This window comes from Dipodomys merriami, unplaced genomic scaffold (assembly GCF_024711535.1).
Source record: "Dipodomys merriami isolate MVZ:Mamm:240054 unplaced genomic scaffold, mDipMer1.0.p SCAF_348, whole genome shotgun sequence".
Taxonomy (NCBI): Eukaryota; Metazoa; Chordata; class Mammalia; order Rodentia; family Heteromyidae; genus Dipodomys; species Dipodomys merriami.
This window is the reverse complement of record NW_027205026.1, coordinates 48,015-73,996: the sequence shown is the minus strand read 5'-3', so window position 1 is coordinate 73,996 and position 25,982 is coordinate 48,015. Positions and strand designations below refer to the sequence as shown.

Sequence of the window (25,982 nt, the reverse complement as noted above, 5' to 3'; positions counted from 1 at the left end):
GGGCCGAGGGCGGAAGGGCCCCGGTAGGGCGCAGGCGGCGCCGGTGCCCCCGGCCCGGAAAACCTGGACTTGAGGATCACGACGCCCGTTGGGAAGCGACTGTGGCAGCTGGGGACCGAGGTGGGTGCGTCTTGGAAGGGAGCGCGCCTTGGAGGGGGCGCGCCTTGGAGGGAAGCGCGCCTTGCCGGGAGCGCGCTTTAGAGGAGGCGCGCCGGTCCTTGCCGGGAGCATGCCTTGGAGGGGGCGCGCCTCGGAGGGGGGCGCGCGTTGGAGGGGGCGCGCGTTGGAGGGGCGCGCCGGTCCTTGCCCGGAGCATGCCTTGGAGGGGGGCGCGCGTTGGAGGGGGCGCGCCTCGGAGGGGAGCGCGCGTTGGAGGGGGCGCGCCTCGGAGGGGAGCGCGCGTTGGAGGGGGCGCGCGTTGGAGGGGGCGCGCGTTGGAGGGGCGCGCCTCGGAGGGGAGCGCGCGTTGGAGGGGGCGCGCGTTGGAGGGGGCGCGCGTTGGAGGGGGCGCGCGTTGGAGGGGGCGCGCGTTGGAGGGGGGCGCGCCTTGGAGGGGGCGCGCGTTGGAGGGGGCGCGCGTTGGAGGGGCGCGCCGGTCCTTGCCCGGAGCATGCCTTGGAGGGGAGCGCGCCTTGGAGGGGGCGGGGAGGGGCTGGCCGAGCCACCGGGAGACCGAGCGCCACTGCGTCCCCGCGGTCTCGGAAGACGCCATCCTGACCGTCCGAGTCACACGGAGCTGTCCGATCGGCCCGGCCCGGCCCGGCCCCCGCTCAGCCCGGCCCCCAGCAGAGCGCCCGCGCCCGGAGTCCAGGCCGGAGTCCCAGCCTCTGGAGTGATTTCGCAGCCCACGGAGACGCGGAGGGGTTCCCGAACGACTGCAGGGTTAAAAAAAATAGACGTGATAGACGTGCTAACATTCCTTCCGGAATCTTCCGCTCCTGCCAGGCCTGCGAAGGCGCCTGCCGGTCTGTCGTGCGACTTCCACGGCCAGCGGCCGCCTCTACCGAGGCTTCCGTCTTTTTTTGTGGGTCGTGGGTCTTGAACTCTGGGCCTGGGCGCTGTCCCTCAGCTCTTCAGCTCAAGGCCAGCGCCCTACCATGTGAGCCACAGCGCCACTTCCCGCTTTTTTCTTTTTGCTTATGTGGTGCTGAGGAATCGAACCCAGGGCCTCATGCATGAGCTGCCTTCCCAGCCCCGTACTTCGCTTTCTGAGGACCATCCAGACTGCTTTCCAGAGGGGCTGTATTAGTGTCCATTCCCACCAGCAGAGCCGGAGGTTCCTCTTTCTGCGCATCCCCTCCAGCATTTGACGTTGGCTGAATTTAGGATATAGGCCATTCTGACCCGGGTAAGGTGGTTTCTCTGGGAGGTTTTAATTTGCATTTCCTTTAAGCTGGGGATGATGAACATTTCCTTTGCCAGTTTTATCTCTTCCTCTGAGAAGTCTCTCTTTAGCTCCCTTTCCCATTTAATGATTGGTTAGATTTGGGAGGGTTTAGTTTCTTGAGTTCCCTGTATATAATGGATATTAGGCCCTTGTCTTATATATTGCTGGTAAATATCTTTTCCCAATTAGTTGGGTGTCTTTCTAGGTTGGCAACTATGTCTTTCTGAAGCTTTAGTTATATATACAGTGACTCATTTCATTTTCCAGTATTACAATATTTACCTCTAAAACAAAGGGGAGGACTATATTGTAGGTGGCTGATGCTAGTTGGGATGTAATCATAACTATCATGACTTCAAGTTAGCCTTGGAAAAAAGGTTTACATGACCTAATCTCAACAGAAAAAGCTGGTGTGCTGGTTCCTGTCTATCATTGCAGCTACAATGTGAAACAAAGGAGGATCTAGGTCTAGCAAGGCCTAAGCAAAAAGTGTGACCCTATAAAAAGAACCACAGCAAAAAAGGATAGAGACTTTCAAACAGTAGAGCACCTACTTAGCAAGCACAAACCCTGAGATCAAACACCAGTACTGTCCCAAAAAAAGGCCAGTCTGGTTATAATAATATCCAGACCTTCAGTGAACTGATGTGGCTGTCTGGGTCACTTGCTTTTGTTTTAAGAAACATTAGACAAAATTCCCAGTTTGTATGTATTAACACGTGCTCAAGTATTTTACAGGAGAGTTTGATACCATTTTTCTGGGTTTCTATTATTACTATTATTACTATTGTTGTTGTTACTGTTATTTGTTATTAGTCCTAGGGCTTGAACTCAGGACCTGGGCACTGTCCCTGTGCTTTTTGGCTCATGGCTGGCACTCTAACACTTAAGCCTTTGGTGGTTAATTCGAGATGAGTGTCTCATATACTTCACTGTCTGGGCTGGCTTCAAACTACAATCCTTAGATCTCAGCCTCCTGAGTAGTTAAGATTACAGCAGCTACCACATCTAGCTGCTGCCACCTCCTCCTCTTCCTTCTCCTCCTCCTCCTCCTCCTCCTCCTCCTCCTCCTCCTCCTCCTCCTCCTCCTCCTCCTCTTCCTCTTCCTCCTCCTCTTCTTCCTTCTCCTCTTCCTCCTCTAACTCTCCCTCCTCCTTGTGATGTAGAGAGGAGTTACAGTTACATAAGACAGGTAAAGAGTACATTTCTTTTTGGACAATGTCATCCCTTCCCTCATTATTATTTTAAATTAAATAGTTGTATAAAGCGGTTTCAATTCCACAAGTTTGTCTGGATTTCTGAGCTGCACAGCTTGTTGCTGAATGAAAGGCATACATGTGAAGAAAAGGTTTTTTTTCCCCCTAAAAATCAGACCTCAAGTTCAAGATGAAATTCAGAGGTCACATTGGTTTTTGTTTGGAGCTCAGGGTGTCTGCAGCCAGTGTTCCCTATTCATCTCTGCAATCCGTACTGCTATATCAAGCTGTGCTATTGGTCTGTGACAAATGCAAACCCTGTACAGGCTTTCTTGAATGAAACCCTCTTTTTCTTGCCCTGTTTACTGAAAGGAGTTCTTTTTTTCTTCTTTTTTTCTTTTTGTCGGTCATGGAGCTTGAACTCTGGGTTTGGGCGCTGTCCTTGTGCTCTTCAGCTCTACCGCTTGAGCCACAGTGCCACTTCTGGTTTTCTAGTGGTTTATTGGAGATAAGAGTCTTACAGACTTTCCTGCCTCAGCTGGCTTTGAACCTCGATCCTCAGATCTCAGCCTCCTGAGTAGGTAGGATGACAGGTGTGAGCCTCTGGCGCCTGGCTGCAAGACCATTTTTTTCCATTGTTTTGGGATCAAACACAGACCCTTGTGCATGCTAGACAAGAGCTCTACCACTGAGCTATGGCACCACCTTGTAATTTTTTTTTTTGAATGTGCTGGTCTTGGGGCTTGAACTCAGGACTTGTGTACTTTCCCTGAACTGAATGTTTTTGCTCAAGGCTAGTGCTCTACCATTTGAGCCATAGCTCCACCTCTGGCTGTTTTGATGCTTTATTGGAGATAAGAGTTTTCACAGACTTTCCTGCCTGGGCTGGCTTTGAGCCGTGGTCCTCATGTCTCAGCTTCCTTAGTAGCTAGGATTACAGGTGTAAGCCACTGGCACCCTGCTCTATAAGATCATTTTTTTAAGGACAAGCACCTGCTTATGATAGCCTTCTGGTTGATGTAGAACATTAAGTGTAGGTAATGGGGTGGTTTCAGGAATTAGAGAGTTGCTTTGAGAATTGTTCAGTGGTTAGTTGTTTCCATAACAATCAGAGAAGAAACATAATGTTTTTCTGCAGTCTTCTCTGGGAGTCTCTGATGTCCATTTCCAGTTTGTCCTCTCTTCAAGCAACAGTTTCTTCTCCTTCCCCCTCTTTAGAGTGTGTGGCAATACTAGAGCTTGAACTCATGTTCTTGTGTTTTTGATATTTTTTTTTGCTCAAAGCTGGAATTCTACCACTTACATCTCTTCTTTTGGCTTTGTAAAAAATGTTATTATAAAGGTGATGTACAGAAGGTTTACACTTATGTAAGTCTGGTAAAGAGTACGTTTCTTTTTGGACAATGTTGCCCCTTCCCTAGCTGTCCCCCACTTTCCCCCTCCACTTTTGGCATTTTGTAGGTCAATGGAGATAAGAGTCTCTTGAACTTTTCTGACTGGGCTGGCTTTGAACCGGGATCCGTCTATCTCAGCCTCCTGAAAAGTTAGAATTCCAGGCTCAAGTCACTGCCGCCTGCCTGCAGAACACTTTATTGAAGGGAAGACCTGCTGACTTCAAAACCTGGAGCAGAACTAGAACTCACTTGTGCGTGTGCGCGCGCGTGTGCGCCTTTGATCCTCACCAGGCAGCATGCGTCTTTCTCAGGTGTCACGGTGGGTAAGCTTAGGAGCAGATACGCAGCTCGAACTTGGATCCTGCGCGCCTTGCGTGGCAGACTCTGATCGCAGGTGCGGGTAACACCCCACGGAGCACCAGTCTGGTCGGAGAGCCCAAGTCAACGCAGCGGCGGCAGAGCCAGAGGCACCGAGAGCAGCGCCCCCTCCCGACTTCTGCCAGCCCGCGTTGCCAGGGACGCACTCCCGTAGTTGCCCTGCAGAGGCGGGCGGGTATCGCGAGGCTCTCCGAGACTTCGTGCCAGCCCGCGTTGCCAGGGACGCACTCCCGTAGTTGCCCTGCAGAGGCGGGCGGGTATCGCGAGGCTCTCCGAGACTTCGTGCCAGCCCGCGTTGCCAGGGACGCACTCCCGTAGTTGCCCTGCAGAGGTGGGCGAGATATCGCGAGACTCTCCGAGAGTTCGTGCGGGACCGCGCCCGGGTTGCCGGGAAACGGCGCGGCCGCCTCTGGGCCGGAGTGGTAGTCCGCGGGCCGCCGGGGGTCTCGGTCGCCGGCGTCATGGTGAGGCGGGACGAGGGTCCCGGGCTGGCGTCCACTTAAGACCCTTTGTTCCCCGCCAGCCGGGGGCGGGGCGGCTCCGGGCGGGGCGGAGGCCTGGCGCTCTGGAGCCCGGCCGCGAGAACTCGGCCGTCCCGGGGCGCTCGGTGTGCGCGCGGGGCCGGTCGGGAGCCGAGCCGAGCCGGGCCTGGTTTGCAGAGCGCGCGGCGGAGACGGGCGCCTGCCGGACCCGGGACCCAGGGCTTCCCCGGCGGGGTCGGGGCCGCGTCTAGCACGCTCGGCGTCCGGGATGGCGCCGGAGACCCGTCCACCGAGAGACCCGGGCCGCCGGCAGCGCAGGGAGCCCGGCGCGGCGGCCGAAACGAGCGTGGCAGGGCTTTTTCTCGGCTCCCCGGGTAGTGAGGCCCCCCGCCGCTAAAGAAGAGCTGGCCCCCACGTCCCCACACCCAGGGTGCGCAGCTTCCTCCAGGGCCGTTAGGACCTTCCATTGGGGTTCCCTTTTTGTTGTAGGCGGTTAGAAAGCAGTGTATGGGGAGCTCAGTTTACAGAGGATGGGTCTTTTGAAAACCGACTGGGGGAATAATAACATTTAAATACACGTTTATCACTAGCTTGTGGAAATACAGGCGATTTTTTCCCCTTCTTCCTCTTCCCCACTCTTCTATCTTCTCCCCACCCCCCACTTCCCTCCCCTTCCTTCTCCCCACCCCCCTTTCTCCTCCTCCTCCTCCTCCTCCTATAAGGAGTTGCTACTTTGCTCATGCTGGCTTTGAACCCTTGGGCTCCAATGGTCCAATAACCATATCCTCCTTAGCAACTGAAACTACAGGCATACATCGCTGCACCTGGCTGGTTTTCTTTTCTCTTACATTTTGAAGGATTTTCTTGTAAAACTGGTAATGATAAAAATATTATAGAGACATGTAGAACATAAAATCACAGGCCAGCTACTCAGGAGGCTGAGATCTGAGGATTACAGTTCAAAGCCAGCCTGGGCAGGAAACTGTGACTCTCATTTCCAATTAACCATCAGAAAAACAGAAATGATTCCAAGTGATAGAGTACTGGCATTAAGCAAAAGTGCTCAGGGGCAGCACACAGGCCCTGAGTTCAAGCTCCATGACTGACAAAAAGCAAAACAAAAAGAAAACAACACAGGCTGGAGAAAGTTGGGAGTTGCAGAGGCAGAAGGTAGAGCTTGGAATGGCCTCAGGAAGCAAGTAGACAACAAAAGATTCTCTTACCTTTATCAAAACTGTTAAAGTGAAGCATGGCCCCAAGAGCCATGTGATCTAGTAACCCATTTACGGAGTACCCACAGTGAGTGCTGCTTGCTTAGTCTTTCTTTTTTTTTTTTTGCCAGTCATGGGGCCTGAACTCCGCCTGGGCGCTGTCCCTCAGCTCTTCAGCTCAAGGCTAGTGCTCTACCACTTGAGCCACAGCTCCACTTCTGGCTTTTTCTGCTTATGTGGTGCTGAGGAATTGAACCCAGGGCCTCATGCATGCAAGGCAAGCACTCTACCACTGAGCCACCTTCCCAGCCTGATAGGATTTTCTGAAGAGGTTTTATCTGTAAAAAAGGAAGCCATATATTGTCACTACTGATTCTTGCAGTGGAGTCTTTTCTCCATACATTTATTGAGCACTTTTTGTTTTTGCAGGTCTTTCTGTGGTAGTTACTAAGCATTATAGCCATCATGTTAATTTCAGCAGTGTGTACTGGAGATTCTGCTTTGTGACCCCCCAAGTAAATTTTGCATTCAGACCAAAGAAATCTTTGTCCTATGCGAAGGAATGAATGAGCCTGGGATGGGTTTCTCCTCCATGGAAGCAGATGAGGAGTGGGTGGGTGGGGAGTATTTTTCTGGAAAGAAGATTGATTTCTCTTGTGTTTCTCCAAATGTGTTTTATTTTTTACGTTTTGACGGTTGTGGGGCTTGAACTCAGGGCCTGTGTGCTGTCCCTGAGCTTTCTGCTCAAGAGTAGTACTCTACCACTTTGAGCCACTGCTCCACTTGTGGTTTTCTGGTAGTTAGAGATAAGAGTCTCACAGACTTTCCTGCCCATGTTGGCTTCAAACTTTGATCCTCCAATCTTGATCTCTTGAGTAGCTAGGATTACAGATGTGAGCCATCATTACCTGGCTGGTGTTTGTTTGTGTGTGGTTAAGAGTGGGAAAACTCAAGCTGGGTGCCAGTGGCTCACACCTGTAATCCTAGCTACTCAGGAGGCTGAGATCTGAGGATCATGGTCCATGAGACTCTTATCTCCAAATAAGCACCAGAAAACCGGAAGTGGCACTGTGGCTCAAGTGTAGAGCTCTAGCCTTGAGTTGAAGAGCTAATGGACAGTGCCCAGGCCCAAAGTTCAAACCCCATGATAATAAAAAAAGTGGGAAAATTCAGGACAGTACTCCAAGAGTGTGAACAGTAGGGATATAGCCATTTGCTCTTGAATACTCAAAGGAACAAATTAGAGCCAGCCATTAGGCAGAGTAGCCTTTACTTAATCATCTGTTCTTTAAACAAAGGCACCCAAAAAGAAAGGGAAGAAAGGCAAAGCCAAAGGCACTCCTATTGTTGATGGACTTGCTCCAGAGGACATGAACAAGGAACAGGTGAGTAGAGCCTATGCGGTCCAATCTTAATGTGGGGTGAAAACGACTTGGACAATGTACAGGGCCAGGGCTGGTCACTGTGAACTGTACATTTGAGGTGCAGACTTGGAAGCCTATAGGATCTGGCAGGTGGGCAGGGACTAAAGGAGACTGGGAGGTTTGCACCCCATGCAGAACACCGCTGCAGTCACTTCACGATGTGGTTGCCTTGTGTGCACCGAACTCCAGTGCTGTTTCTTCACTGAGTTTTAAAGAGAAGTTACAAGTTTGGATATTTACAAGAAGTCTCAATATCATGTAGTGGCAGACTAACACCGTGTGAGTCGAATAGAACATGAATCCTGTTTTTAACTCTGAGTGACACTGAGAGTCCATGATGGAAAGATGTTGTTTTGCTGAGGCACTGGTCAGATCTTGATGTGTTCCTTCCTGGAGACCCAGACCTCTGCTCAGTGTTCTCAACTCAGAGCCCTCTGGGCTGGTGTTTGTTTTGTCTGTCAAGGGAAGTAAGATTCCCAAGAAAGATAGAAGCCTGTCCTACTTTTCTCTGTAACCTACTTTTTCAGTTTCATTTGGCTCTGGGTCAAAGTGTGTTGACTGATAGAAGTCTGCTTATTTTTTTCCTGGTTCTGGGGTTTGAACTCGGGGCCTGGGCACTTCAGAGCTTTTTCCACAGCTTCATTTCTGGCTTTTGTCCCCCCCTGGTCCTGGGGCTTGAATTTGGGACCTAGGCACTGTCCCTGAGCAATTTTGTGCAAGGCTAGTGCTCTACTACTTGAGCCACAGCTCCACTCCTGGCTCTTTTGGTGGTTAGTAGGAGATAAAAGTCTCACAGGCTTTCCTGCCTTGGCTGGTGTTGGACCACAATCCTCATATCTCAGCCTCCTGAGTAGCTGAAATTACTGGTGTGAGCTACTAGTGCTTGCTGTGAACTTTTTTTTTTGTCAGTCCTGGGGCTTGAACTCTGGGCCTGAGCACTGTCCCTCAGCTATTCAGCTCAAGGCTAGCACTCTACCACTTGAGCCAGAGAGCCACTTCTGGCTTTTTCTGCGTATGTGATGCTAAAGAATCGAACCCACAGCCTCATGCATGCAAGGCAAGCATTCTACCACTGAACCACCTTCCCAGCCCTGTGAATTTTTTTTTTTTTTTTTTTTTTTGGGTCCGGTCGTGGGGCCTGAACTCTGGGCCTGAGCACTGTCCCTCAGCTATTCAGCTCAAGGCTAGCACTCTACCACTTGAGCCACAGCACCACTTCTGGCTTTTTTCTTTTTTTCTTATGTGTTGCTGAGGAATCGAACCCAGGGCCTCAGGCATGCAAAGCAAGCGCTCTACCACTGAGCCACCTTCCCAGCCCTCTTTTGAGAAATTTATGTAATATAAATTGCCAGGATAATATCTGAGCACTAATGGCTCATGCCTATAATACAAGCTACTCAGGAGGCTGAGATCTGAGAATTGTGGTTCAGATCCAATCCAGTCAGAGAAGTCCATGAGATTCTTATTTCCAATTAACCAGCAAGAAGCTGGAAGCAGAGCTATGGCTCAAGTGGTAGACCGCCAGCCTTGAACAAAAAGCTAAACGAGAGGAAAAGGCCCCAGTGTTCAAGCCCCAGTATTGTCACCCCCCAAAAAAATAAATTAAAAAATCAATAGAACATGAGACTCTTATCTCCAATTACGAAGCAAAAGTTGGAAATAGAGGTGTGGTAGTGCCATCCTTGAGCAAAAAAGCAAATCAATAGTGAGATATCCTGAGTTTAAGCCTCTGTACTAGCACAAACAATAAATAAACAAATAAGTCCCTGAGAATTATCTTAATTGTTCTATGATCATTGTCTGGAATTAAGAGAATGCTGACATTTGTTGACTATATACTGTCCCTGGAGATGTCCTCACATTGTATTTTAACCTTTTACTTTTAGCCCTTTATCTATTATTTATTTATTTAGTCAGTCGGTTGTGGGGCCTGAGTGCTGTACCTCAGCTCTTCAGCTCAAGGTGAGCGCTCTACCACTTGAGCTACAGTGCCACTTCTGGTTTTCTGAGTGTTTATTGGAGATAAGAGTTTCACAGACTTTCTTGCCAGGGCTGACTTTGAACCATGATCCTCAGATCTCAGCCTCCTGAGTAGCTAGGATTACAGGCGTGAGCCACCGGCGCCTGGTGCCCTTTATTTTCTGGTCCCTACTTCTTTCTTCCTTGCTTCTCTTTGCCAAAACATCCCAGGTGGTAGATGAGCTCCTGAGTGTGATTCACCTGGTACCCTGTGCCTGGTCAGGTGGAGGAGCATGTCAACCGCATTCGGGAGGAGCTGGACCGAGAGCGAGAGGAGCGCAACTACTTTCAGCTGGAACGGGACAAGATCCACACCTTTTGGGAGATTACTCGGAGGCAGCTGGAGGAGAAGAAAGCTGAGCTTCGAAACAAAGACCGGGAGATGGAGGAGGCAGAGGAGAGGCATCAGGTGGAGATCAAGGTGAGTGAGGCTGGCCTGCCCTTTTCTACTGGGCTCATCCTGCAACAGCACAGAAATAGAACATGATGGTGGGGCGAGGGCATTTTCTCTCCTTGCTTTGGGGTCACAGCCCTTTGTGCCCTTTGTGCTGGATGAGATTTTTCTTTTTTTTTGTCGGTCGTGGGGCTTGAACTCTGGGCCTGGGCGCTGTCCCTCAGCTCTTCAGCTCAAGACTAGCACTCTACCACTTGAGCTACAGCACCACTTCCGGTTTTCTGGTGGTTTATTGGAGATAGGAGTCTCACGGTCTCTCCTGCCCGGGCTGGCTTTGAACCGCGATCCTCAGATCTCAGCCTCCTGAGTAGCTAGGATTACAGGCGTGAGCTACCAGCGCCCGGCTAGGATGAGATTTTTCTTTCTTTTTTTTTTTTTTTTGGGTCCGGTCGTGGGGCCTGAACTCTGGGCCTGGGCGCTGTCCCTCAGCTCTTCAGCTCAAGGCTAGCGCTCTACCACTGGAGCCACAGCGCCACTTCCGGCTTTTTTCTTTTTGCTTATGTGGTGCTGAGGAATCGAACCCAGGGCCTCATGCATGCAAGGCAAGTGCTCTACCACTGAGCCACCTTCCCAGCCCCTAGGATGAGATTTTTTTCTAAAGGAGGCTGAGGGAAAGAAGTTTCACTGAAACTCCTGGGGAAGAGACCCTGCAGGCCCTGCATGTTTGAATCTCAGCCTCCATAGTACGACAGACAGGAGCTTGGAGCTGTGCGGTCAGGCTGACTTCCTTGCAACCTGGCTCTGCCCATGTTGCTCCAGGTGAGCTGGGCATGTGTCTCATGTGCCAGTCTTGGTCTTCTCCAGTGTACCTCAGGTGTGTGAGTAAGAGGTGGTTCCTTTCTCTGCCCTGTAGGTGTACAAACAGAAGGTGAAGCACCTGCTGTATGAGCACCAGAACAACCTTACTGAGATGAAGGCGGAGGGCACTGTCGTCATGAAGCTGGCTCAGAAGGAGCACCGTACTCAGGAGGGTGTACTGCGCAAGGATATGCGGGCACTGAAGGTGGAGCTTAAGGAACAGGAACTAGCCAACGAAGTTGTGGTGAAGAATCTCCGGCTGGTAAGTATAAGAGCGGATGTGGGTTCACAGACCGTGGGGACATGAAGCTAGTCTCCTGATTATTCAGCCATTGTGAGGATAGCACTTGGACCTGAATCAATTGGGAGCCTTCTGAGAATTTAGGAGGAAGGATGTTTGTTCTGATTTTTGTTTTAAAGGTTCTTTCTGGATGTTGGGTTGACAAACATTTGTCTGGTGCCTAGAAGCAGCTCAGCCTCAGCTGTCTGAACATAAAACTCAGTGGCATTGTAGACTGCAGTGACATGTGAGGGTGCTGAGGTTTCTAGCCTATCTAGTCTTTTCAGAAGCATGAGATGGCTGGTTTCAGATTAATTAAGTGATAGTAGGCGGTTTGCTTAATGTTAAGGCCTGGGTTACATGACCAAAGTGATCTACTGAGTCTTCCCAAAAAAAAAAAAATAATAATAATAATTGAGGGCTGGGAAGGTGGCTCAGTGGTAGAGCGCTTGTCTTGCATGCATGAGGCCCTGGGTTCGATTCCTCAGCACCACATAAGCAAAAAGAAAAAAGCCGGAAGTGGCGCTGTAGCTCAAGTGGTAGAGCGCTAACCTTGAGCTGAAGAGCTGAGGGGCAGTGCCCAGGCCCAGAGTTCAGGCCCCACGACCAGACCCCCCCCCAAAAAAAAAAAAAAATTTATTGTAGCCAGGTGATGGTTGCTCACACCTGAAATCCTAGCTACTCAGGAGACTGAGATCTGAGGATTGCAGTTCAAAGCCACCCCAAGCAGGAAAGTCTGTGAGACTCATCTCCATTAAACCACCAGAAAACTGGAAGTGGCACTGTGGCTCAAGTGGTAGAGCGCCAGCCTTGAGCTGAAGAGCTGAGGGACAGCACCCAGGCCCAGAGTTCAAGCCCCATGACTGACAAAAATAAATAAATAAATAAATAAAATAAATGTTTATTCAAAAATGTAAATATATAGTTGCTTATTAAAATAATCTCTGCCTGCCTGTGTGTGTGTGTGTGTGTGTGTGTGTGTGTGTGTGTGTGTGTGTGTGTCTGTCTGTCTGTCTGTCTGTCTGTCTGTCTGTCTGTGTGTCTGTGTGTGTCTGTGTGCATGTGCATGGGTGCGTTGATCCTGGGGCTTGAACTCAGTGCCTGGGCACTGTTGCTGAGCTGCTTTTACTCAAGGCTAGTGCTTTGTCACTTGAACTACAGTTCTACTTTTTTGGGGGGTAGTTTATTGGAGATAGTCTCACAGAGCCTGGCATTGGTGGCTTATGCCTGTAATCCTAGCTACTCTGGAGGCTGAGACCTGAGGACCATGGCTTAAAGCTAGTCTGGGCAGAAAAGTTTGTGAGACTCTTATCTCCAGTTAACTACTCAAAAAAGCTGTAAGTGGCACTGTGGCTCAAGTGGTAAAGTGCTAGCCTTGAGCACAAAGAGCCTTAGGGATAGAGCCCAGGCCCTTAATTCAAGCCCCAGGCAAAAAAAAGAAAGCAAAAACAAAATCAGGGCTTGAAATGTGGCTTAGTGGTAGAATGCTTGCTTAGCATGCATGAAGCCCTGCCTTCATTTCCTCAATATCACATAAACAGAAAAAGCCTGAAGTGGTGCTGTGGCTCAAGTAGTAGAGTGCTAGCCTTAAGGAGAAAGTAGCTCAGGGACAGTGCCCAGGCCCTGAGTTTAAGCCTAAGAACTGACAAGATAAATAAAATAATAAAACAACAAAAAATCACTCAGAAAAAGCCAGAAGTGGAGGTGTGGTTCAAGTGGTAGAGCACTAGCCTTGAGCACAAAGAAGCTTAGGGACAGAGCCTATGTCCTGAGTTCAAGCTCCAGGACCAGCCTCCCCCCCCAAAAAAAGTCTCACAGACTGAATTGACCAGGCTAATTTCAAACTGTGATCCTCAGATCTCAGCCTCTTGAGTAGCTAGGATTATGTGCGTGAGCCACTGGCACCGCTTGATTAAAATAATTGTTGAAAGCTGCTCTAAGCAACAGTAAGGCAAGTTGTGAGGGTACTGGAGGAAGCCTGTGTCTCTGCTGGTTGTGAGGTCATTGGAGGAAGCCTGGGTCTGCAGGAAAGCCTGAGTGAGGAGTCTCAGCCACGTTCAGTGCTCCTGTCTATTCATGTCTCTCAGGCTTAGAGATGACCTCTGGGAGGGAAGTGAGTTATGGAATGTAGAACTTGCCAAAGCTATGCTACTCTGGACACGTTCCATGAAGTTGGAGGAGAGGGAATCAAGCAACCAGCTCTAGCAATATGGGGTCAGCTGCACTGAGTTTTCTCCCAATGGTGAGGAATTGTTTTGTTTTTTTATTTTATTTTATTTTTATTGTGAAAATATGTAACAGAGGGGTTACAATTACATGGGCAAGATAATGAGTACATTTGGTGAGGATTTGTTTTGACTTAAGAGGAGTGAGCCAGGTGTCAGTAGCTCATGCCTGTAATCCTAGCTACTCAGGAGGCTGAGATCTGAGGATTGAGGTTCAAAGCCAGCCTGGGTAGGAAAGTCCGTGAGATTCTTTTTTTTTTTTTTTTTTTGGGTTGGGTTGTGGGACCTGAACTCTGGGCTTGAATGCTGTCCCTCAGCTCTTCAGCTCAAGGCTAGCGCTCTACCACTTGAGCCACAGTGCCACTTCTGGCTTTTTTTCTTTTTGCTTATGTGGTGCTGAGGAATTGAACCCAGGGCCTCAGGCATGCAAGGCAAGTGCTCTACCACTGAGCCACCTTCCCAGCCCAGTCCGTGAGATTCTTATCTCTAATTAACTGCCAGAAAACTGGAAGTGGCACTGTGTCAAGTGGTAGACCGCTAGCCTTGAGCTGAAGAGCTGAGGCATAGTGCCCAGGCCCAGAGTTCAAGACTCACGACCAACAAAGAGGAGTGAGAAAGGTGTACTCAGTCTTCCTGTGTAGTAATGTTTCGTTCTTACCTGTACAGAAACATGCTGAGGAGATCACCAAGTTGCGGAATGACTTTGAAAGGCAAGTTCGAGGTCAGTCTTCCCCTCCCCTCCCCTCTTTCCCCTTCACCCGTCTCCTCCTCCCCCCCCCCCCCCATCCTCTAACCCCCTCTCCTCCTTCCCCTCGGTCGTTTAGCTTTTTCACTCAACATGCTGGTACTGTACCACTTGAGCCACAGATCCCCTTTGGGGTTTTTGTTGCTTAATTAGAGATAAGAGTCTCTCAGATTTGTCTGCCCAGGTGACTTTGAGCCTTGATCCTCAGATATCAGCCTCCTGAGTATCTAAAGAATGTTTCAGGACAGCATCTTGGCCCTGAGGTCAATTCCCAGGATTGACAACCACAAAAATACTTAGAAACAAAAAAATAACCTGTAAACATGGCCCAGAACACTGGCTAGTGTCAGGAAAAAGGCCATACATGCAAGGTTTGCCAAACTCCAGTGAAGGGAAGGTGCAGTTTTTCTGCTGATGATGACAGGTGATATATTTAGCACACAGTTCTTTTTGTTATTGACCAGTATAACTAACTGATCAATACCATACTCAGGTCCCCAGCACTGTCAGTTAATCTCAGTGGTACTAACCAAGGCCTGTGTGCTGAGCCAAACACGGATTACAGGGCTTGATACTAAACCAGATTGGCTTCTGACACTGGAGCCTTCTCTAGCCAGCAGCTATGGGGAAGAATATTCTTAAGAATGATGCTTCTCACAACATTGTAAAAGCACTGCCTGCTGTTAACTGCAGGTTTTAGAAAGGGGACATGTGGGCTGTTTCTTCTTGGTTTTTTTTTTTTTGTTGCTGTTGTTGTTGTTGTTGGAGGGCGGGAGGAGGCATGTGGGGCTTTTTCTTTCCTTGCTGATACTGGGGCTTGAACTCAGGGCCTTTGTGCTCTTGTTTGCCTTTTTCACTCATAGATGGAACTTTACCACTTGAGCCATAGTTCCACTTCTGGCTTTTTGGTAGTTAAATAGAGATAAGATACTCATGGACTATCTTGCCTGGGCTGGCTTCAAACCAAGATCCTAAGCTCTCAGCCTTCTTACTAGCTAAGATTATGATTCATTATTGTTCATCTTTATTTATTTATTTTAAATTTCATTTACTTCACAGTATTTTTCCATTGGGGTTTGAATTCAAGAGTTCCACATTTGGTAGGCCAGTTGCTTTAATACTTGGGACGTGTCCACAGCCCTTCTTTGCTTTAGTTATTTTTTAGGTAGGGTCTCATATTTTTGCCTGAGGTGGGCCCCAGATAGTGTTTTTCCTTCTGTGGCCTTCTTCCTACCTTGGATCACAGGTATGCACTACCCCACCTAGCTCATTGATTGAGAGGAGATCTTGAAAACATTTTTTCCCAGGTTGGCCCTTAACCAAGATCCTACCCAGCCCTGCCTCCTGGGTAGCTGGTCCTTTTCCAAGCTGGTATGTGTGCTTTTGCCTTTCAGAAATTGAGGCCAAGTATGATAAGAAGATGAAAATGCTGAGAGATGAGCTTGACTTACGGAGAAAGACTGAAATCCATGAAGTGGAGGAGAGGAAGAATGGCCAGATCAATACCCTGATGCACCGTCATGAGGAGGCCTTCACTGACATCAAGAACTACTACAATGACATCACACTCAACAACCTGGCCCTCATCAACTCCCTCAAGGTTCTGACATGGGCCAGGAGACCTGCTCTGCCTGTCCAAAAATGTCGACAGAACCTAGGGATGCAGTCAAAGCCCTTGTTCCTGCCAGACCCAATTCTCTTTTCTGTAGAAGTACTGTCCATTGCTCCTCTACTATTATTGAAATTCATAAACAGCCATGTTTTCCTAACTAATTTAGTGAAGGAGATATCAGTGTTAAAGGCATTCTGATGTGTGCATACTTGGGCAGAACTATAGTGGACGACGGACGTATGGTAGCTATACCTGTAATTGATCACAATCAAGGTGTTTCACTAACTGTGCTGAAGGGGGAAGATGTGACATAAGGGGCATTCTGACATGTGCACACACACAGAACTGTAGTAGGCACTACATTATGGCCACAGTGTATCCAGAGTAGGCAGTTGTCAGCAGGCCTCAATGCTGACGGTGGCAGGGTTTCCTGCAGGGGAGGATAGCTCTTGATACAGTCTTGAACAGAGTGTAACCTCTCACTTTGTATGGGAGGTTACATTCCTAGAAAATTCAGAATGAGTTAAGACTACAAAAATACTGTTGGATGTAAGAAATGTGAGGCGAGTGAGAGCGTCCAATATGAGCTCAAGGCTTTAGTAGGGGATAGACCTGCCAGACTATTCCAAGCAGGAATGGAAGCAGCAGCCAACGATAGGTGTAGGCTGAATTTAAACAGAATTTTAGGGGGCAGTCAGGTGGGTCACATGGGTTACATTACGTAGACTATGGGAATTGGGGGTAGGGTCAGTTCTGAGAAGAGGTGTTATGAAGGTGTTAAGTGGACTACAGGAATTGGGGGGTGAGTCACATTCTAAGAGAGTGTAAGGAGGCTTGTAACTGGGATGGGAATTTGTACATCACACCAGGAAAATAATATACAACATCAGGGAAATAGAAACTTAACAGATTTTTGTAAGCAGACACAGGGCAGGCCCTCCTTTGAGGCAAGTTGACTCTGAGACCTTAGATCAGCTAAGTTCCTGTAATCTAAACTACCCTGGAGGCTGAGATATGAGGATCATATCTGGTCAGGAAACTCTGTAAAACTTAACTCCGATTAAGAACCCAAAAAAGCTAAAAGTAGTACTATTTTTGAAGCGGTAGCATACTAGCCTTGAGCAAAAAAGCCCAAGGATAGCACCAAGCCATGAGTTCACGCCCTGAACTGACATATACACACACACACACTTTGCTGGCAGGATCCATTTGTGGTAAGATGGGTACCCAGGGTATGCCCTCAGGCTGAGCCTCTGCTACACTTGCACTGTTATGGTTATGGCAGGAGCAAATGGAGGATATGCGGAAGAAAGAAGAACACCTAGAGAGGGAGATGGCGGAGGTGTCTTTGCAGAATAGGCGACTGTTAGAGCCTCTCCAGAAGGCACGAGAGGAAATGAGCGAGATGCAGAGGAAGCTTGCGAACTACGAAAGGGACAAACACATTCTGGTTGTGAGTTCCCTGCTAAATTGCTCTCTGTAACATACCTCTTGGACTCATGAAAAAAAAGGCTCTGAATGCGCATGGTGCATCCCTTAGAAAGGGAAAAGGGAGATCTGGGAATCTGGACCCTCTCCTTTGTTTTTCTGGGGCTGTAAATTCTGTAGGGGGAGACAAGGCCCTAGTCTTCTATGTATTCATACACTTCAGTGCAGCTGTATAGGCTGCACTAGAGTCCCTGGTACCTTTCCTAGGCTTTGTTTCTAGAATCTGGTCTTGTTACATGGGTGTGTGGAGTCCTGAGTTCTTTTTGACTCTTACTCCCTATTTTCTTGCAGTGTACAAAAGCACGTTTGAAGGTTTCTGAGAAGGATCTGAAAGACCTGCAGTGGGAGCATGAGGTGCTGGAGCAGAGGTTCATTAAGGTGAGCATTATGGATAAGTTGTAGACACTTTGTCTCCAGGTTTGGGAGCCACAGGGCCACCTTGCTCTTCACTCCTTGCAGCGTTTTTTTTTGTTTGTTTCTTTTCCTTTTTTAAAGAGACAAGGTCTCACTGTTGCCCAGCCTGGTCTTGAAGTTTTGGGCTCAAGCCAACCCAACCTGAGTAGTTGAGAGTGCAAGTACACATGCGTGTGTGTGTGTGTGTGTGTGTGTGTGTGTGTGTGTGTGTGTGTGTGTGTGTGTGTGTGTGTGTGTGTGTGTGTGTGTGTGTGTGTGTGTGTGTGTGTGTGTGTGTGTGTGTGTGTGTGTGTGTGTTCTGTCTGCCTGTCCTGTGGCTTGAACTCAGGGCCTGGGCTCTGAAGGCTAGTGCCCTACCACTTGATCCACAGCTACACTTCTGGCTTTTTGGTGGTTAATTGGAGATGTGAGTTTACAAACTTTCCTGCCACAGCTACGTTGGAACCATGATTCTTAGATCTCAGTCTCCTGAGTAGCTATGATCACAAACATGAGGCACCGGCGTCGGCTTACTTCTAGCTTTTTTTTTTTTTTTTTTTTTTTTGTCGGTCGTGGGGCTTGAACTCTGGGCCTGGGCGCTATCCCTCAGCTCTTCAGCTCAAGGCGAGCGCTCTACCACTTGAGCTACAGCGCCACTTCCGGTTTTCTGGTGGTTTATTGGAGATAGGAGTCTCACGGTCTCTCCTGCCCGGGCTGGCTTTGAACCGTGATCCTCAGATCTCAGCCTCCTGAGTAGCTAGGATTACAGGCGTGAGCCACCAGCGCCCGGCTCACTTCTAGCTTTTTTGAGTAGTTTATTATAGATAAGGGTCTCACCCAGTTTCCTGCCCGGACTATCTTTGAACTGTGATCCTCAGATATCATCCCCCTGAATAGCTAGGATTACAGGTGTGAGCCACCGGTGCCTAGCCTCTCTGTCATTTTTAAGGCCAATGTTAGTGGAATGAGGAAAGCAGAGATGTGCCTGGGTTGCAGTGTATGTTATCTGCTATATTTCCTTCCACTTGAAGACGCTTGAGATACAGTGTCTCTGACTTGACCCAGGGATTCATATTTGCTAATAAAATCTAGAGACCAAAAGGCACTGGCATTCTACATGTCAGCTGGCAGAGAAATAGATATAAGAAAATCTGTCACGGGGCTGGGAAGGTGGCTCAGTGGTAGAGCGCTTGCCTTGCATGCCTGAGGCCCTGGGTTCAATTCCTCAGCACCACATAAACAAAAAGAAAAAAAGCCAGAAGTGGCCCTGTGGCTCAAGTGGTAGAGCGCTAGCCTTGAGCTGAAGAGCTGAGGGTCAGGGTCCAGGCCCAGAGTTCAGGCCCCACGACCGGACCCCCCCCCCCAACAAAAAAAAAAAAAAAAAAAAAAAAAAAGAAAATCTGTCAAACTGTGCAATACTTGGAGAGGACACAGATAATGTGTTCACTGCCTTGGGAAGGTGGTATATGTATGCTGCCATGTGAAAAGCTGCAGTGTGTATGGGTGTGGTCAGGTTCCCTTGTGATCTTAGATACTCAGGAAGTAGAGATTGAGAAGTTTTTAGTTTGAGGTCAGCAAGAAAAAAGTCAGCAAGACCCCATTTTAACAAATAAAGTGGGTATGGTATGTGCCACAAAATCTCAGCCGCACAGAGGGGTAGTTAGGATTGCAGTTCTGAGGCTAGCACTAAGAAAAAAATTGCAACTTTATTTTAAAAAATAACTAAAGCAGGGCTAGGAAGTTGGCTCAGTGGTAGAGTGCTTGCCTCGCATGCATGAGGCCCTGGGTTCGATTTCTCAGCACCACATACGCAGAAAAGGCCAGAAGTAGTGTTGTGGCTCAAGTGGTAGAGCGTTAGCCTTGAGCAAAAACCCCACAACTGACAAAAAAATAAAAATAAAAATAAATAACCAAAGCCAAAAAGGGTTAAGGATATGGCTCAAGTGGTAGAGCTTCTGCCTAGCAGGCATGAGGCCCTGAGTTCAAGCCCAAATACTCCAAAGTGGCGGGAGAGGGGAAGGCTTCTGTGTTGTAGCACAAATCCATTTCCTTCCTAACAGTATTATATGTTTCTTTTTGTGTGTGGAGAATATTCTGGAAAGAGACAGACCAAATGACCACAGTGATGTTGACCTCTGGGAACTGGGTTTAAAGGGTGTTTACTTTTTACTGGAAAGTTCTCTAATTTTTTTGTTAATTTTTAGCAAGGAATTACTTTTGTTTAACAGGATTAAAGTAGGGAGAAATAAGAAAGGAGAGATTCCTGCTCCTCATGCAGGCAATAGTAGTTTAAAAGACTCTCTGATTTTTGTTTTATTTTGGTCATGGGGCTTGAACTCTGGGCCTGGGCGCTGTCCCTCAGCTCTTTAACTCGAGGCTAGCACTCTACCACTTAAGTCACAGCACCACTTCTGGCTTTTTCTGCTTATGTGGTGCTGAGGAATTGAACCCAGGGCTTCATGTGTGCAAGGCAAGCACTCTACCACTGAGCCACCTTCCCAACCCCAATTTTTTTTTAAAATTACACAGTATTAGATAAAGGGGTAGAAAATGGGAAAGGACTGCCTTACTCCGGTTGACAGGCAGTTGCTTGAAGGTTTGATATAGAGGAACAGACCTGTGGCTCATGCTAACTGTGTGTAGGATACTCCACAGGCCCTCTTGCAGACCCTGCCTGCTGGCTGTGCAATACACTGGCTCCCATAGGAAAATGATTGGGGTTGCTTCTTGTCTGTACCCATAGCTCTAACTGGGGCAAGGCTGGCTGTGACCTACCTATGGAGCAGCTCTCTGAGTGGGACTCTCCAGTTCTTTTTTTTTTTTTTTTTTGGTCAGCAATGGGGCTTGAACTCTGGGCCTGGGCGCTGTCCCTCAGCTCTTCAGCTCAAGGCTAGCACTCTACCACTTGAGCCACAGAGCCACTTCAGGTTTTGAGTGGTTAATTGGAGATGAGTCTCATGGATTTTCCTGCCCAGGCTGGCTTTGGATCTCGATCCTCAGATCTCATCCTCCTGAGTAGCTAGGATTACAGGCATGAGCCACCGGCACCTGGCTCTCCAGTTCTTATTGGTGTACTCCACTGCTTCCTGAGAGAACTCATACTAATGTTTCATTCATGCCTTTCGCTGTGTAGACTGCTGCCCACCGTCAGTTCTTTGCACAAAGGGTAGGTTGCATGTAGTGTGAGACAGGCCGGCACAGAGGTCCCTGTGCATGGCACGCGGACCTGTAAGTTATGGGTGTGGCACTAGTGTGGCACTAGCGTAATTCTGTAGAGCCAGGGGTTCCAGCAGGATTGGGAAGCATCTTATCCCCAGTGAGATGGCTCCAGGGGAGGGGCCTGGCCACCTACCCCAGCATCATCCCCACAGGTGCAGCAGGAGAGGGATGAGCTCTACCGGAAGTTCACTGCCGCCATCCAGGAAGTGCAGCAGAAGACAGGCTTCAAGAATCTGGTGCTGGAGCGCAAGTTGCTGGCACTGAATGTTGCTGTAGAGAAGAAGGAAGTGCAGTTCAATGAACTGCTGGCAGCCTCCAACCTGGACCCTGCAGCCTTGAGTCTTGTATCTCGCAAGCTGGAGGTAGGTCCCCAAAGGATCCCTAGAAGGTGCCTATACTTCTGCCCCAGCATATGGCCTCAATACTTGTGGTGGTCCCCTAACTACTGGGTTGTGCCACCTCGAATGGACAGAGAGAGGCTTACTGACTGTGGCAGGCTTCTGTGTCCTGGCTCATGTGCATCAGGAGCTTATTCTCATGGATTTTCCTGCATCTCTCCTGAGTGCCCCCCCCCCCCCCCCCCCCCCCCCCCCCCGTCTCTTAATCTCATGGTAGTTTAGAACTTCTGACCCTCTGCCATTTCAGTTTTGCAGAGTAGCTTATCATCATGTGTCAGGTGCTAATTGCTTAGTTTCCTGAGGATGGCCTGGGAGTGGAAATTCTGCTTTCAGCTCTGTGGTGCCTGAGTTCCTCTGTCGCTTGAGACAGATCCAGATGCAGTCCTGAGAGATGGCTGCAGTTCTGGGAGGCACCCTCGACGGTCTAGTTTGGCTCATCAGGGAGGGAGAGTGTGAGTACCAGGGGTTGAGCGCAGGCACGTATCATTCACTATCATGTTCTTGTGGGACTTTGCTGGGCACAGAATGGAGACCCTAGTAAATAAAGTGGATGTGGCTTTGGCTTTTACGGCAGGCTGGAGGCCACAGCCTCCAACAGAACTTCGCCTGTTATTTGCTGGTCAGGCTTCTGGCACTAGTTGATGTCCCTTTCCTCCTGGGTTTGGGGTAGGGGTGGGGGATGCTACAAGATGAAGGGAATCCTACAAAGCTAGAGTGACTGGCTGGCTCTCAGGCTCATGGTTGGCCTCAAGTAGTCCAAGTAAGTGTAGATTCCTGGGGGACCCTTAGAGGCACACAGGGCGTCATGTTGGTAGACATGGCTTGTTACTTCTGAGTTGAAAACAGCTGGTCCTGATACCACCAACAGGCTAGTCAGGTAAGGCCAGCCCGTTGCAAGGGTTGGTCCTTCCAGAGCACGAGGTTGCCATCACTTGGTGCATCTGCTGTGTTGTAATAGAGAGGCACATGTGTAGCAGTAGTGGATGTGTTTTTATCTTCAAGCTCCACAGGTGGCGTTTGTAAGGTGTTTCAACATACAGCTAAGCTGAACACAAATGCCATCTGCTTACCACAAATTCAAGGCTCTAAGGATTAACCTTGAGTCAAGTTGCCTAGTCTCCACCGAAAGCACTCTGGTCCCATTTGCTTCTCTGCATGTCCACCATCCTGACCTGAAGCCTGCAGCCTTAGGCATAGTGGGAAGACCTTGGTGACTGTCCTGGGAAGCACTCAGGTGTTAGAGGATGCTGACTGAGACCCTTCATTTGATGCAAGTACAGAAGTCTGTCAGCAGCACCCATGTGTGTAATGTTAATCTGAAACCATAGAAGATTCTGGACATGAATGACTGGGTCAAAGAGTCTACTCTGTCAGAGAGGGAACCAAGGGCTAGAGAGGGAGCAGCAGGTAGGCTGGTTCAGAGTTGTCAAGAGTCTGACTGAACAGGACTCACTCCTGATGGAGGAGGGAAAAGGAGGGTCCATGCTTTTGGCTGAGGAAACTGTTCACTTACCAAAGCAAAGCAGTAGGTCCTGCACTGTGGGAGTTGGTGCTTGGGAGATCCAGGTTAGACCTGGGGTCTCAGGCCTCTGGTAGTGAACACACGGGGGGGGGGGGGGGGGGAGGGCTTCAGGTGCTGGTGGCAATGTAGCCCTGGGATTGGAGGCCTACCTCTGTCTGGGATCTTCCTAGCCCAGGAATGGTGGGATGGCTTCAGCTGGGGGCTTAGAACTTTAAGAATCCATGAGTGGTTTCCAGTGACCAGTCTTTTTTTCTTTCTTTTTTTCTTTTTTTTTTTTTTGGGTCCGGTCGTGGGGCCTGAACTCTGGGCCTGGGCGCTGTCCCTCAGCTCTTCAGCTCAAGGCTAGCACCCTACCACTTGAGCCACAGCGCCACTTCCGGCTTTTTTCTTTTTGCTTATGTGGTGCTGAGGAATCGAACCCAGGGCCTCATGCATGCAAGGCAAGCGCTCTACTACTGAGCCACCTTCCCAGCCCTTTTTGTCTTTTTTTTTGGGGGGTGGAATTGGGGGGGTCCTGGAACTTGAACTCAGGGCCTTAAATTCTCGCTTGACTTTTCTTATGGCTGGCATGCTAACAATTGATTCATATCTCTACTTCCAGCTTTTTGCTAGTTAATTGGAGATAGTGTTTTATGGACTTTTCTGCCTGCTAGGGCTGGCTTTGAATTTTGATCCTCAGATCTCTGCTTCCTGAGTAGCTAGGGTTTATAGGTGTGATTCACTGGCCCCGGCTCCACTGACTAGTCTTTGCACTGCTAGAGCTGTGCTGCCTGTCTTTTCTAACTGCATCTTTGTTGTTTCCACTGTGGACCATCTCTATGGAGATGCAGGCAGTACCAGAAGGGCTTACGCCTAGGTCACTTTTCTCCATGCTGACACTCCATACTGGAGTCAAGCCAGGCCATCACTCCCCTTGCCTTCAGGACCATTGAGGGAGCCCCTAACCATCATTGATCCTGTCTTCTTTGGCAGGGAATGAGTCTCAAACTCACCCTTGCCTCTTTCCTCAGGATGTTCTGGAATCAAAGAACACCACCATCAAGGACCTACAGTATGAGCTGGCCCGGGTCTGCAAGGTATGAATGTGGCTCCTGTATGCTCCCTCTGATCTCGCACCTGATTTTGGCCTGGTGACATTCTAAAAGCAGTCTCTGAGGACTCCACCTGTTTCCACTGGCTGTATACTTTATGAGGCAGGTGTGACTGTTCTCATGTGAGTTGGCAGACATAGCCCAAGGTCATCTGCACCTGCATAAGGTCACTCAGCCTGGTGTGAAGGCTGGGGCACAGGTGGCTTGCAGGATAGGCATGCATGAGGCATGCTTGTGGCTCTGCCCCCTGTTGTGTTCCTGTCTGCTGCTCCCTTACCCCACTGTATTGACTTGGCCACTTGGAGCAGTTGGAGGGCCTCCTCTCCCCTAGATTAACTCCACTGTCTTCAGCCTAGGGCAGTCAGGGCACTACCCTTTTTTGATTCTGTTGCAAATTTAATGAAAACCGTATCCTCCTGCTTTATGCACTCAAAGCAGACTTGCGCTCTGCACTAAGTGTACCTCAGTTGGCTGCTTTGTGTGTGTGTGGGGGTGCATGTATGAGAGAGGGGGGGAGAGGAGAGGAGAGAGAGAGATAGTAATAATGTTTGAATTCAGGAACTCATACTGTCCTAGCGGGTGTATCATTTGAGCCATACCTCCAGCCCAGCATTTTGCTGCTTAATTGGAGATAGAGTCTTGAGGATGTTTCTACCTAGGCTGGCTTAGAACCTCAGTCTTCCAGATATCAGCATTGTGGTAGCAAGGGTTACAGGCATGAGGCACATTTGCCCAGTCTCAATGCCATTCTGTCGGGGCATGGAGGGATACTGACCACTGAGAAATGTTAGCAAGAGGTTAGGACCCAACTATGCTACATTTTTTTTTTTTTTTTTAAGTCGGTCATGGGGCTTGAACTCTGGGCCTGGGTGCTGTCCCTCAGCTCTTCAGCTCAAGGCAAGCGCTCTACCACTTGAGCCACAGCACCACTTCTGGTTTTCTAGTGGTTTATTGGAGATATGAGTCTCACGGTCTTTCCTGCCCGAGTTGGCTTTGAACCTTGATCCTCAGATCTCAGCCTCCTGAGTAGCTAGGATTACAGGCATGAGCCACCAGCGCTCGGCCATTTTTTTTTTAATACTGGAATTTGACCTTAGGACCTCTCACGGCCAACAGGTCTGCTGAGTAGGTGGCCCCTCTCTCCATGTTGTGAGTTTCATGTAAAGGTGTGAGCAGTGGGTCTGGCATAGTAAGCCATTGACGTGCCAGCCATCCTTCCTTCCCTCCCTCCCTCCCTCCCTCCCATCTCTTTCCCTCCTCCTCCCTCCCTCCCTCCCTCCCATCTCTTTCCCTCCTCCTCCCTCCCTTACTCCTCCCCCCTTCCCCCTTCCTCCCTTGCTAACTTAACCCTTCCTTTCTTCTTTCCTTTTTCTCTCATGGTACTAGGATGTGAACTTGGGGCTTTGTACTTGCTAACCATGCTCTCTTCAATTTCAGCCACAGATACCTAGCCTAGCCCTTTTTGCCTTGTGTTTTTTTTTTTTTTAAATAAGGTCTTGGGTTTATGCTCAGGCCTGCCTGGACTAAACCCTAACCCTCTTGTTATACTTCCTGTATGGGTGGATTAACAGGCACATACTGCTACACTCAGCTTTTATTGGTTGAGATGTTTTTGTTCTTTTTGAATTTTTTGTCCAGGTTGATTTAAACCACAATGCTTCTAATCTCTGCCTCCCAGAAAGCCAGGATTATAGGCAGGAGCCACTGTGCCTGGCCTGTTAGCTTTAGTATTGATGTGTCATGACAGCTCTGCCCTTCATGTCCCTCTATGATGCTACCTCATGTTTGCCATGATGCCCAGGTCCAGGCAGACTCATCTGCCTCTCTGACCCTGCCCTGTCCCCACAGGCCCACAACGACCTATTGCGCACGTACGAGGCAAAGCTGCTGGCCTTTGGGATCCCACTGGACAATTTGGGTTTCAAGCCCCTGGAGACAGCTGTCGTCGGGCAGATCCTAGGCCAGGGCCCTGCAGGACTTGTGGGCGCCCCGACATAGCACCGTCCCTGCCCCAATCCACGGAGCCGGTTCCACTCTCTACCACCAAGAGAAAGGTTTTATCTTGTTGACTTCATTGTCAGCAAATGAAGGTGTTCCACATTTCACTTGTGTCTCTTGCCTGTGTCTGTGGGGGGAGCCACTTGCATGGCCTTTGCCTTCTTGGTTTGTGTCCAGTCTGTCCCACTCCAGAGTTCTGCCTCTGCCCTTTGTGTCCCTTTCTCAGAGGGGACTTGGGGCAGCACTAGCAGAGCTCTAGTCATCTACA

General features: G+C 49.3%; 1 protein-coding gene across 7 annotated transcripts; it reads left to right on the top strand.

Annotated features, from left to right (window-relative positions):
* The first annotated feature begins 23 nt into the window (after nt 1–23).
* Nucleotides 24–25,982, top strand: Gas8 (growth arrest specific 8). Of its 7 annotated transcripts, none has more exons than XM_069987799.1 (11): nt 24–120; nt 7,347–7,433; nt 9,715–9,912; nt 10,799–11,005; nt 13,915–13,969; nt 15,388–15,593; nt 16,891–17,058; nt 17,385–17,471; nt 20,858–21,067; nt 23,636–23,701; nt 25,565–25,933. In XM_069987799.1, the coding sequence occupies exons 2-11, from the start codon at nt 7,419–7,421 to the stop codon at nt 25,712–25,714; spliced, it is 1,362 nt and encodes a 453-aa protein (XP_069843900.1). In that variant the 5' UTR covers nt 24–120; nt 7,347–7,418; the 3' UTR covers nt 25,715–25,933. The 7 variants fall into 7 exon arrangements, with proteins under 7 accessions (XP_069843900.1, XP_069843899.1, XP_069843898.1 ...); XM_069987798.1 differs by lacking the exon at nt 24–120 and adding an exon at nt 4,739–4,819 and having other exon boundaries at nt 23,598–23,701; nt 25,565–25,974; XM_069987797.1 differs by lacking the exon at nt 24–120 and adding an exon at nt 4,739–4,819 and having other exon boundaries at nt 25,565–25,969.

Excerpts from the sequence above, each read along its gene's own strand:
- Gas8 (XM_069987798.1), top strand. Across the intron at positions 7,434-9,714 it reads AGGACATGAACAAGGAACAG|GTGGAGGAGCATGTCAACCG; the intron begins GTGAGTAGAGCC and ends GTGCCTGGTCAG. Across the intron at positions 23,702-25,564 it reads AGCTGGCCCGGGTCTGCAAG|GCCCACAACGACCTATTGCG; the intron begins GTATGAATGTGG and ends CTGTCCCCACAG.